Raw genomic sequence first — 14,205 nt, 5'->3', positions numbered from 1 at the left:
TTATCAATAGCCTAGCATAGCATTATGCCTTGCTAGCAGCAGGCAACCTTGTCACAAATCAGAAAAGCAATCAAATAAAATTGTTTACCTTTGATGAACTTCGGATGTTTTCACTCACGAGACTCCCAGGTAGATAGCCAAAGTTCATTCTTTCACAAAATATTATTTTTGTAGGCGAAATAGCTCCGTTTGTTCTTCACGTTTGGCTGAGAAATCGCCCGGAAATTGCAGTCACGAAAACTACGAATAATATTCCAAATTAGCTCCATAATATCGACAGAAACATGGCAAATGTTGTTTATAATCAATCCTCAAGGTGTTTTTCAAATATCTATTCGATAATATATCCGTCGGGACAATTCGTTTTGCAGTAGGACCGATTGGAGTAATGGCTACCTCTGTATTTTACGCGAGAGTCACCCTGGGAGCCATCAGGTGACCACTTACGCAATGTAGCCGCCTACAGCTATTCTTCAACATAAATGTGTAAAACTACGTCACAATGCTGTAGACACCTTGGGGAATACGTAGAAAGCGTAAGCTGGTTGATAGCACATTCACAGCTCAATAGGGACTCATTGGAACGCAGCGCTTTCAAAATATGGGGCACTTCCGGATTGGATTTTTCTCAGGCTTTCGCCTGCAACATCAGTTCTGTTATACTCACAGACAATATCTTTACAGTTTTGGAAACGTTAGAGTGTTTTATCCAAAGCTGTCAATTATATGCATATTCTAGCATCTTGTCCTGACAAAATATCCCGTTTAAAACTGGAACGTTTTTTTTTCCACAAATGAAAATACTGCCCCTAGAGTCGCAACAGGTTTTAAACAAGAAATTTGTGGAGTGGTTGAAAAACGAGTTTTAATGACTCCAACCTAAGTGTATGTAAACGGCAGACGTCAACTGTATGTGTGTGTATATATATATATATATATATATATATATATATATATACACACACACATACAGTGCCTTGCGAAAGTATTCGGCCCCCTTGAACTTTGCGACCTTTTGCCACATTTCAGGCTTCAAACATAAAGATATAAAACTGTATTTTTTTGTGAAGAGTCAACAACAAGTGGGACACAATCATGAAGTGGAACGACATTTATTGGATATTTCAAACTTTTTTAACAAATCAAAAACTGAAAAATTGGGCGTGCAAAATTATTCAGCCCCCTTAAATTAATACTTTGTAGCGTCACCTTTTGCTGCGATTACAGCTGTAAGTCGCTTGGGGTATGTCTCTATCAGTTTTGCACATCGAGAGACTGACATTTTTTCCCATTCCTCCTTGCAAAACAGCTCGAGCTCAGTGAGGTTGGATGGAGAGCATTTGTGAACAGCAGTTTTCAGTTCTTTCCACAGATTCTCGATTGGATTCAGGTCTGGACTTTGACTTGGCCATTCTAACACCTGGATATGTTTATTTTTGAACCATTCCATTGTAGATTTTGATTTATGTTTTGGATCATTGGAAGATAAATCTCCGTCCCAGTCTCAGGTCTTTTGCAGACTCCATCAGGTTTTCTTCCAGAATGGTCCTGTATTTGGCTCCATCCATCTTCCCATCAATTTTAACCATCTTCCCTGTCCCTGCTGAAGAAAAGCAGGCTCAAACCATGATGCTGCCACCACCATGTTTGACAGTGGGGATGGTGTGTTCAGCTGTGTTGCTTTTACGCCAAACATAACGTTTTGCATTGTTGCCAAAAAGTTCAATTTTGGTTTCATCTGACCAGAGCACCTTCTTCCACATGTTTGGTGTGTCTCCCAGGTGGCTTCTGGCAAACTTTAAACAACACTTTTTATGGATATCTTTAAGAAATGGCTTTCTTCTTGCCACTCTTCCATAAAGGCCAGATTTGTGCAATATACGACTGATTGTTGTCCTATGGACAGAGTCTCCCACCTCAGCTGTAGATCTCTGCAGTTCATCCAGAGTGATCATGGGCCTCTTGGCTGCATCTCTGATCAGTCTTCTCCTTGTATGAGCTGAAAGTTTAGAGGGACGGCCAGGTCTTGGTAGATTTGCAGTGGTCTGATACTCCTTCCATTTCAATATTATCGCTTGCACAGTGCTCCTTGGGATGTTTAAAGCTTGGGAAATCTTTTTGTATCCAAATCCGGCTTTAAACTTCTTCACAACAGTATCTCGGACCTGCCTGGTGTGTTCCTTGTTCTTCATGATGCTGTCTGCGCTTTTGACGGACCTCTGAGACTATCACAGTGCAGGTGCATTCATACGGAGACTTGATTACACACAGGTGGATTGTAGTTATCATTAGTCATTTAGGTCAACATTGGATCATTCAGAGATCCTCACTGAACTTCTGGAGAGAGTTTGCTGCACTGAAAGTAAAGGGGCTGAATAATTTTGCACGTCCAATTTTTCAGTTTTTGATTTGTTAAAAAAGTTTGAAATATCCAATAAATGTCGTTCCACTTCATGACTGTGTCCCACTTGTTGATTCTTCACAAAAAAAATACAGTTTTATATCTTTATGTTTGAAGCCTGAAATGTGGCAAAAGGTTGCAAAGTTCAAGGGGGCCGAATGCTTTCGCAAGGCACTGTGTGTATATATATATATATATATATAATGACATAATAATGAAGCTATATAAAGGGGGTACTGGTACCGAGTCAATGTGCTGGGTACAGATTAGCCAAGGTCATTTGTAAAGTGACGATGCATAGATAAAAAACAGCGAGTAGCAGCAGTGTAAAAACAAAGTGGGGTGGTCAATGTAAATTGTCTGGGTGGCCATTTGATTAATTGTTCTGCAGTCTTATGGCTTGGGGGTAGAAGCTGTTAAGGAGCCTTTTGGTTCTAGATTTGGCGCTCCGGTACAGCTTGCAATGCGGTAGCAAAGAGAACAGTCTATGACTTGGCTGACTGGAGTCTTAGACAATTTTTTGGCCTTCCTCTGACACTGCCTTGTATATAGGTCCTGGACGTCAGGAAGCTTGGCCCCAGTGATGTACTGGGCCGTACGCACTACCCTCTGTTGCGCCTTATGGTCAAATGCCGAGCAGTTGCCATACCAGGCGGTGATGCAACCGGTCACGATGCTCTCGATGGTGCAGCACTTTTTTGAAGATCTGGGAGCCTATGCAAAATCTTTTCAGTCTCCTGAGGGGGAAAAGGTGTTGTCGTGCCCTCTTCACAACTGTCTTGGTGTGTTTGGACCATGACAGCTTCATTGGTGATGTGGACACCAAGGAACTTGAAACTCTCGACCCGCTCCACTGCAGCCCTGTCAATGTTAATGGTGGCCTGTTCGGCCCTGCTATTCCTACCGTCCACACTCAGCTTCTTTGTCTTGCTCACAATGTGGTGGTGGTTGTTGTCATGGCACCACACTGCCAGGTCTCATCGTAGATAACCAGAGTGGATTTACCAGCTATGTCTATTGACAGTTGTTGCACTGACATCATGAACATTCTATTGAAATGGTTACTTGCATAGTGGAGTCCTGTTGACATATGTAGCTAGCTAGGTAAACAATGAAACAATCCCAACTCATAACATTACTACACTGCATGAATCTGCAGGTAGCTAACCAACCAGGTTCAATGTAAGCTAGCTAACATTAGGTTATAAATAGCAATGCAAATGGCTCTGAGAAACGAATAATATAACTACACAGATCATACATGTAACTTTAGCTAGTGAGCTAGCTAGCTAACAGTACACCTTAACTTGAAATGAAAACAACTTTCTGACCAAATTAGAAACATGTAATATTTGAACATTTAGCTAGCTAGACTATCTTACCCATATACATGGATGGACACTTCTCCCTCTCTGTCACAGATACCATGGTTGCCCTTAGTTTAAAGATGTAATCCGGAGACAGGCATTTTATACAACAGCCTTCTTTCTGTATGTTATCTTTTCCACTCCGTCTGCATATTTGCAATCCAATGCCAGAATTTTCTACATCTCGGTCCTCTAGAAAGTGGAGAGTTACACTTATGCAGTTCTACTATGTGATATCTTTAAAAAAAAAGCTTTGTTTGAAAGGATTACCTATACATACTGACCAGCTCATTTTATAGACAGAAGCGTGGTACATGGCAGACCAATCTGAACTCTTCTCTCTGCGTGTCCAGCCCACTCATTATCTCAGCCAATCATGGCTAGCAGAAAGTTGCTGCCTTTTTCTGTGGCTAAACCAACTGGGCTCGTAATTTAACCATTTTATTCATGTTTACAGATGACATACAAGTTTGCTATTAAGGCACATGAAAGTTCACATGCTGCAGAAGGCATTTTGATAAATAATAAAAGTTAGCATTCAAATAGCTCTCCTGTGCAGTAGTGATACGCGACATACAGCTAGTTTCCTGAAACAAGTCACATAAGCCTACTACTAGTGATTGAATCCACCACTTACATTAGCCCAGATCCAGGCTACATTATTCACCTTGTTTGGCCATTGGGAATTTAGCACTAGGCACATTATGCTGTAACAACAAAAAGGCAGCATTCACCAGAAATGTTGGTAGGGTGACCTGATTTGTCTAACTGTTTTATGAACATTATTTTGCCCAAACAGATTGTGAACCCAAATGTGTAACTGATTCTATGAGGGGGAGGGGGGGGGGGGGCTGCATTTAAAAATAAGTTGTGTTGGGTGTAGGTGCAGATTTAGGCGATGTCATCTGGTCTTCAGGAGATTTTATTATTGGTTTAATGTTATTTGGTCACCATAGTTGATTTAAGTCAATAGAACAATAGGCTACATCATAACATTTGAATAGGCTATATTGAAATGCCCCTTGCCTCAAATATCATGTTTTGTCATTTTAGTATTGTGCACAAGCTGCTAGACAGAAATGGTAGGCATGCAAGCAAAATATGTAGCCTATGTAGAGCAGTGTTTCCCAACTCCAGCCCTCAACCAGGCTAAGTTATATTCTTCAATAATCAATGGATATAATTCATGGATATTTTTTTTATGTAGCAATCACAGATTGCCCCTTTAAAATGAATTACAGCCTTGTCTAGTTTGATCTCCCAAATTAGTTTGGGGGTTTCAACAAGGTACGCTTTGGGGGTGACTACTATTATAGGCCACATGTAGCCAAATCAGGCCACCCATAACGGCACAATCATCTAGCGCATTTTGGTTTTGCATTGTCCTACTCTTTTATGTGCCCTGACACATGTTTGCTGATACTATGGCCAGCTGTTGACGCACACAGGTGATCCACTAACATTGTTTGTGTAACCCACCATTTTCAATGTCTTCCCAGAGACTGTTCCCATCCTAGTAGGCAAGCAACCTAAAAGGTGCCGCAAGAGATGAGGATAGGCTACACCTCAAGACAGGCAAACGCACTGTGGGGTTGATGGTATGGAATTGATGGCTTTGTCACTAGGCTCCAGGGAGATGACATTGTGGTGGGAAAAGTACCCAATTGTCATACTTGAGTTAAAAGAAAAAATACCTTAATAGAAAATGACTCAAGTAAAAGTTACCCACTAAAATTATACTTGAGTAAAAGTCTAAAAGTATATGGTTTTAAATATACTTAAGTATCAAAAGTAAATGTAATTGCTAAAATATACTTAAGTATCAAAAGTATAAACCATTTCAAATTCCTTATATTAAGCAAACCAAAAGGCACCAATTTCTTCTCTTCTTTTTTTTTACAGATAGCCAGGGGCACACTCCAACACTCAGACATAATTTACAAAGGAAGCTGTGTTTAGTGAGTCCGACAGGTCAGAGGCAGGACGGATGATCAGGAATGTTCTTTTGATAAGTGTGTGAATTAAACCATTTTCCTGTCCTGCTAAGCATTCAAAGGTAATTTTGGGTGTCAGGGAAAATGTATGAAGTAGAGAGTGCATACTTTTCTTTAGGAATGTAGTGAAGTAAAAGTAAACTGTCAATAATGTAAAATACAGATACCTAAAAAAAACGACTTAAGTATAAATACTTGAAAGTACTACTTAAGTACTTTACGCCATTGGATGTCAGTCCCTGTTGCCAATGACTAAAATTCCAAACGAAGCGCACTGGAAATGCGACTGGTGTTAAATTGCCTACCAAGGTGGAATTCACACCGCCTATGTAAACACGAGTCATTGAGAAATGTTTTATTACTATTATACCTATTGTTATTCACTGACATGACAATCAAAAAATCATAGAATAGGGAGGGATATGATAGTATCACTTGCCTGTTCACCAAGGTCGATGGCTATGTTCGTGATAGCGAGAGGAACCAGGAATCGGATGAGCGGGAAGTAGGGGGTTAGAGATGGGAATTTCACCATAATATCAACCGGTGGATGATAGACAGCAAAACCAGCATCAGCTGCTTACAGAACTAAGAGAGGATGAAAAACGCGAGAGACCACCCGATGTTCTCGGTCTTTTCTAGGAGAAATCCTAAAATATCAGGTCCGCCCCTGCCTCCTACACAACAACAGCATCAACAACAATGATCTAACGCAGGGGCGAAGAGGAGGTTCACCAGAAATTTCTGTTGACGGACTCTCCATTGTTCATCCATCAGGAGAGGGAAAAATAAAACCATGAAATTAACGCGCTGCTGTTCCGCCCACAACTTCTTCCTTTGGCAAATTATATTGAGCCCAATATGGAAACGGTTTGGAGGCCGCGGTATCGCTGCAGCCCAGCAAAGCCGCTATTCTGTTGATGGTCCCATGGTTAACTGTACTTTAAACATCACCATCCTTCAGCACGTGGGGGTCGCCACATAAATAACACTCCTCTTCTGGACGTCACCAGCTGCGCACCGAAAACCATACGCTAGCCTGGACAACAAAACTACGCGACCAAGGTCAAATTGGTTTTGTATTGGATATTCGGGACATTAGATTTTCTCTCGTCAATAGCTATTGAACCAAGCATGCCATGACTTTGAATATGGTGTATTCTGAATCAGGGGTGGATGGAGAAAAATCCACACCTTTTTTTATTTGTATAGTATGATTTCGTTTTTAATATTCAATAGCTCTTAGACAAAGTGTCCTTTGACTATAAAAATGATGAATTCTGAATCGGGGAGGATGGACACACCTTTTTATTTTTTGAATTCATGTAGCTTTCAATCTTCAATTTCTCTTAGACAAAGTTATATATTATATATTCAGAATCAGGGGAGGATTAACAAAAATCCAACTTTTCTTTTTGCTTGAAATATTGAAAGCTAAATATATATATATATATATATATATATATATATATATATATAATATTCCCAAAAATAAAACCTGTGGATTTTTGTCCATCATCCCCTGATTCTGAACCAAATATACAATATAAACTAATTTTACCTAATTAACAACAAAGTGGTCTTTTCAGACAGTGTCAGCTACTAATCATTTGTTCAATGATATCTCTTGGCACGTGCACTGCACTGCACGTGCACTGCTCATTCCAAAGTGTACAGATTCTGTACAGATTCTGCTCCCATGTCCAAAAATCCTGACATTGCTGCTCCTCCTGCCGCTGCCTGTAACTACGCTGCTTGGTCCTGTTTTGGTGGGTGATTCTGTCACGGCAGATTTCCTCCTCTTCCTCTGAAGAGGTGAAACAAGGATCGGACCAATACGCAGCGTGGTAGGTGTCCATGGTTTTTAATAAGAAAAACTAAACATGAACACAAATACAAAATAATAAAGTGACCTGGCAACAAAACAGTCCAGTGTGGCACAAACACTGACACAGGAAACAATCACCCACAAAATACCCAAAGAATATGGATGCCTAAATATGGTTCCCAATCAGAGACAACGATAGACAGCTGCCTCTAATTGAGTACCCATCTAGGCAACCATAGACATACAATTTACCTAGAAAGAAAACAGCCCCATAAACTTACAAAATCCCTAGACAGGCCAAAACACATAAATCCCCCATAAACTTACAAAACCCCTAGACAGGACAAAACACATAAATCCCCCATGTCACACCCTGACCTAACCAAAAATAAAAAAGATAACTAAGGCCAGGGCGTGACACTCTGTGCAATAATAGTGTTTTACATGATTTTTGAATGACTACCTCATATCTGTACCCCACACACACAGTACAATTATATGTAAGGTCCCTCAGTCGTGCAGTGAATTTCAAACACAGATTCAACCACAAAGACCTAGAGGTTTTCCAATGCCTCGCAAAGAAGGGCCAATTCTGTAGCGGTATTTATTAGAGAGGGGTAAAGAAAGCTTTTGTTCGGGCGCCATGCCGAAAGGAAAAGAGTAGAATAGAGAGAACCACTACCAGACCCACACACATCAGCAGAAAGACTGCCTAGAGTGTAGCCTGTTTACCAGATAGCCAGTGGAGAGAAAAGAGAATACACACCATATAAAACCCACATCACAGCACAGGGGTAACACCAACAAGAATACCTCATACAATAATACTAATACTAATAATGGCAGAGCAATTCAACAGCAACTGCATACAAGAATGAACCCAGCCATCAACATAGGATTTGCAATAATCTGTATTATTTTCTAGTGGATGAGTGCAGAGGGTATGAATGTGGGGGGTGTTCATCGACACAACAAAGGCCTTAAAAATGTCCACAGTCTTCTCGGCCACATGTCATTAGTACACCTCAATACAGTTCACATAATACACAACTTGCAAGCAACCTCCCTTTTAACTAAAATGTCCAAATACTTCTGGCAGGGCAATAATAGTCCAGGTCTAATGAACTTCAATGAGAAGTGCATTGGAAAAATAGAGAGTCTGTTGCAGGGCAAAGCACTGGAACGATAGAGGGAAGAGAAAAAGAGAAAAAGAGAGATCTTAGCTGTGGTCTTCAGGCGTGCAGGTGTACTGTCTGACTGTCCGATGGTTTGTATGTTAAAGCTTCGCAACAATGTTGCTACTAATCCACGCGATCCATAACGGGCGCGGTCCCAAACGAAAACAACCACGACCTAGAGCAATTACACCGATGATTGAGTTAAACACTCTATAAACTACACACGCTGAAAACAAACAAAACTTCTGCAGCACAGCACACACAATCAAACTGTCGCGCCACCAAAGAGCCCCTCCCCAAAGAGCTGAACGAGCTCTCTTTATTTTCTCCTTCCTTACTGCTCATGCGCTCTTAAAGTGGCAGTGCACGGTGAAGGCTCTGTGCAGATTTCGCCACACTCCTCCCCCCATGAAAAAACAATGCCTGTAGAAACAGAGGGGATGCAGGCTTTGACAGGTTCATGTTCCTGCTACACAAAACCAGGGAAGTCCTCCTCATCAGAGTCCTCCACAAAGAGGTCCTGCAGGTGTTGCTTTTGCCTGCGATCCAGCTCTTCTGCCGTAGGGTAGCAGGGCTTTAGGTCAACAACATGCACTGTCCTGACATCTTCCCCAGTGTCCTCCAAACAGACCAAGTAGTTCACTGGTCCCAACTGCTGCACTACACGGTATGGACCTTTCCATCTTGAAGCTAGCTGGTAGATGGGTAAAAATAAAAGGCAGACACTGAATATGCCTTTGAATATGGTGAAGTTAGTAATTACACTTTGGATGGTGTATTAATACACCCAGTCACTACAAAGATACAGGCGTTCTTCCTAACTCATTTGCCGGAGAGTAAGGAAACCACTCAGGGATTTCACCATGAGGACAATGATGAATTTAGACAGTTACAGAGTTTAATTGCTGTGATTGATGAAAACTGAGGATGGATCAACAACATTGTAGTTACTACGCAATACTAACCTAAATGACAGAGTGAAATGAAGGAAGCCTTTACAGAATAAAAACATTCCAAAACATGCATCCTGTTTGCAATAAGGCACAAAACGGCAAAACATGTGACAAAGAAATTAACTTTATGTCCTGAATACAAAGCATTATGTTTGGGGCAAATCCAACTCAACACATCACTGAGTACCACTTTAATTTGCAAGCATGGTGGTCCTCGGCAAGGACTATGGAGATTTTTGGAAGAAAAGAAACGGAATAGAGCTAAGCACAGAAAAAATCCTAGAGGCAAACCTGGTCCAGTCTGCTTTCCACCAGACACTGGGAGACAATTCAACTTTCACCAGGACAATAACTTAAAACACAAGGCCAAAAATATATTGGAGTTGCTTACCAAGACGACATTGAATGTTCCTGAGTGGCCTAGTTACAGTTTCGACTTAAATTGGCTTCAAAATATATGGCAAGACTTGAAAATGGCTGTCTAGCAATGATCAACAACCAACTTGACAGAGCTGGAAGAATTTAAAAAAATATTGTACAGTCCAGGTGTGCAAAGCTCTTAGAGACTTACCCAGAAAGAGTCTTAGCTGTAATCACTGCCAACAGTGATTCTAGCATGTATTGACATGTGTGAATACTTATGTAAATTAGATATCTGTATTTAATTTTCAAGTAATTAGCAAACATGTCTAAAATCATGTTCTATGCGTTAACAATACAATTTCCAGGTACAGGTTTCAATGCCAGCCACTTCACCTCAGTCTGTAAATACATTGTCATTTATGGAAACATGCAATATTTACAATTCCTCTTCATGTCAAAATCCATCCTGGTAGTTTAGTTCCCCATCTAGTTGACAACAGGGGGCATTATAATAAAGATAACGCTCAATTATTTATTCAATCATTTGAAAATTGACTGATACAATAAAAAAATGTCCCCACTGAATTAACAGATGTCAGATGCATTTCACCATAGGGGGCCCGAGACAGCTAGCCTACCTTGTGGTACTCCATAAGTAAGGAGAGTTCAACGCAGATAAATAAACTGTTTCTCCATATTGTAGTTGGAATAATAGCCTACTACAATATAGCATCGCTGACTCCAAGTTTTACTTCTGACATTTAATGCACAATATAAATAGGCAAAAGAGAGGGAGAAGTTAACAAATGAATGCATGAATGAATGTCTTTAGTGTTAGCTAGACTACTGACATTGCTACACTGTGTATTTACATGATAAGTAAAAAAATATGTGGACCGTGTTGTATGCATGTGCCCCTGTTACCGGGTTCCTGACCTAATAGCAAGCAAGCTTGCTGAGATTACACAAACAAATGTATGTTGGCTACTTAACCTACTACAAACTTGGGTGATTGTTTGTTGGAACACTACAGTTAAATGTGAAAATAAGTCAATCTAAGATCAGTACTTCCATCTGGAGTGCTGTCTATGCATTTAAGGGTTCACATTTCCCTCGTCCCATCCCTCAGCTTTATACCAAAATAAGTGGTGAGGTTGCCGTTCTTTTTGTTATAAAAGACTGTAGCTTTAATGCTAATTGGTAAATTAATAACTGATTAATTGACCTTACTGAATGATAATCTATATTCATGTTTATCGAACTATCAACAGTGCATAGCCTCATTCTGTGGAGAGGGAGGGAAACATAAACAAAGAGGGAAGGACCTAAATTAATGCAAAATGTACTGAGCTGAAATACAGTTGGGCTGATTAAATGCTTTCTATGTGCTGCAGCACAGGTTAAAAAGCATGCACTGCAAAGTAGATATAACTGTGTAATCTGGGTCAATGCGCTACGCTTCAGTTTAGATTCCTCCCCTATCTCCCCTATCTCCCCCTAGCATATTGGGCTCAAACCAGTGATCCTCTGCTTCGCAACACACTTGACCGCCCTCCTTGACAATGTGCAAACCAATTGAGCCATACAAAAGTTATACCTGTTACGGTGCGTGAATGAGGACCCAAAAGCGAATCAACTTAAACAGAGCTTCTTTAATTACCAAACATAGGTAGGCTCAGATGGACCGGCAGATTCCGACAGGACAGGACAAGGTTACAGCAAACATGACGACAGTCTGGTTCAGGCATGAATGACACAAACAAACAAGAATCCGACAAGGACAGGAGCAGAAACAGAGAGAGATATAGGGACCTAATCAGAGGGAAAAAGGGAACAGGTGGGGAACGGGGTGAATGGGTAGTTAGAGGAGACAAGGGACAGCTGGGGGAAAGCGGGGGAGAAAAGGTAACCTAACACGACCAGCAGAGGGAGACAGGGTGAAGGGAAAGGACAGAGACAAGACAACATGACAGTACATGACAGTACCCCCCCACTCACCGAGCGCCTCCTGGCGCACTCGAGGAGGAAACCTGGCGGCAACGGAGGAAATCATCAATCAGCGCACGGTCCAGCACGTCCCGAGAGGGAACCCAACTCCTCTCCTCAGGACCGTACCCCTCCCAGTCAACTAGGTACTGATGACCACGGCCCCGAGGACGCATGTCCAAGATTTTACGGACCCTGTAGATAGGTGCGCCCTCGACAAGGATGGGGGGGGGGGGGGGGGAAGACGAGCGGGGGCGCGAAGAACGGGCTTAACACAGGAGACATGGAAGACCGGGTGGACGCGACGAAGATATCGCGGAAGAAGAAGTCGCACTGCGACAGGATTAATGACCTGAGAGATACGGAATGGACCAATGAACCGCGGGGTCAACTTGCGAGAAGCCGTCTTAAGGGGAAGGTTCTGAGTGGAGAGCCAAACTCTCTGACCGCGACAATATCTAGGGCTCTTAGTTCTACGCTTATTAGCAGCTCTCACAGTCTGCGCCCTATAACGGCAAAGTGCAGACCTGACCCTCTTCCAGGTGCGCTCGCAACGTTGGACAAAAGCCTGAGCGGAGGGGACGCTGGACTCGGCGAACTGAGATGAGAACAACGGAGGCTGGTACCCGAGGCTACTCTGAAAAGGAGATAGCCCGGTCGCAGACGAAGGAAGCGAGTTGTGGGCGTATTCTGCCCAGGGGAGCTGTTCTGACCAAGACGCAGGGTTGCGAAAAGAAAGACTGCGTAAGATGCGACCAATAGTCTGATTGGCCCGTTCTGCTTGACCGTTAGACTGGGGGTGAAAGCCGGAAGAGAGACTGACGGAAGCCCCAATCAAACGGCAAAACTCCCTCCAAAATTGAGACGTGAATTGCGGACCTCTGTCCGAAACGACGTCTGACGGAAGGCCATGAATTCTGAAAACATTCTCGATGATGATTTGTGCCGTCTCTTTAGCAGAAGGAAGCTTAGCAAGGGGAATGAAATGAGCCGCCTTAGAGAACCTATCGACAACCGTAAGAATAACAGTCTTCCCCGCTGACGAAGGCAGTCCGGTGACAAAATCTAAGGCGATGTGAGACCACGGTCGAGAGGGAATAGGAAGCGGCCTGAGACGGCCGGCAGGAGGAGAGTTACCGGACTTAGTCTGCGCGCAGACCGAACAAGCAGCCACGAAACGACGCGTGTCATGCTCCCGGGTGGGCCACCAGAAACGCTGGCGAATGGAAGCAAGCGTACCCCGAACGCCAGGGTGGCCGGCTAACTTGGCAGAGTGAGCCCACTGAAGAACGGCCAGACGAGTAGGAACGGGAACGAAAAGAAGGTTCCTAGGACAAGCGCGCGGCGACGGAGTTTGAGTGAGTGCTTGCTTTACCTGCCTCTCAATTCCCCAGACAGTCAACCCGACAACACGCCCCTCAGGGAGAATCCCCTCGGGGTCAGTGGAGGCTACTGAAGAACTGAAGAGACGAGACAAAGCATCAGGCTTGGTGTTCTTAGAGCCCGGACGATAAGAAATCACGAACTCGAAACGAGCGAAAAACAGCGCCCAACGCGCCTGACGCGCATTAAGTCGTTTGGCAGAACGGATGTACTCAAGGTTCCTATGGTCAGTCCAAACGACAAAAGGAACGGTCGCCCCCTCCAACCACTGTCGCCATTCGCCTAGGGCTAACCGGATGGCAAGCAGTTCGCGGTTACCCACATCATAGTTACGTTCCGACGGCGACAGGCGATGAGAAAAATACGCGCATGGGTGGACCTTGTCGTCAGAGAGGGAGCGCTGAGAAAGGATGGCTCCCACTCCCACCTCTGACGCGTCAACCTCGACAATGAACTGTCTAGAGACGTCAGGTGTAACAAGGATAGGAGCGGATGTAAAACGATTCTTGAGGAGATCAAAAGCTCCCTGGGCGGAAATGGACCACTTAAAGCACGTCTTGACAGAAGTAAGGGCTGTGAGAGGAGCTGCCACCTGACCGAAATTACGGATGAAACGACGATAGAAGTTCGCGAAGCCGAGAAAGCGCTGCAGCTCGACGCGTGACTTAGGGACGGGCCAATCAATGACAGCTTGGACCTTAGCGGGATCCATCTTAATGCCTTCAGCGGAAATAACAGAACCGAGAAATGTG

At 43.0% G+C, this 14,205-nt stretch overlaps 1 protein-coding gene across 1 annotated transcript in view; it reads right to left on the bottom strand.

The window, feature by feature from the left end:
- ankhb (ANKH inorganic pyrophosphate transport regulator b) overlaps positions 1-6,870 on the bottom strand; it is an 87,864-nt gene extending 80,994 nt beyond the window's left edge. Inside the window, exon 1 of the mRNA XM_021612594.2 lies at positions 6,202-6,870. Coding sequence (XP_021468269.1) covers positions 6,202-6,297 — 96 coding nt within the window. The 5' untranslated portion in view covers positions 6,298-6,870. The remainder of the gene's footprint in view (positions 1-6,201) is intronic.
- Positions 6,871-14,205: the final 7,335 nt, after the last annotated feature.

Source organism: Oncorhynchus mykiss, chromosome 8, assembly GCF_013265735.2.
Source record: "Oncorhynchus mykiss isolate Arlee chromosome 8, USDA_OmykA_1.1, whole genome shotgun sequence".
NCBI classification, from domain to species: Eukaryota; Metazoa; Chordata; class Actinopteri; order Salmoniformes; family Salmonidae; genus Oncorhynchus; species Oncorhynchus mykiss.
The sequence above is the reverse complement of the archived record's forward strand: the minus strand, read 5'-3'. Positions and strand labels throughout refer to the sequence as shown.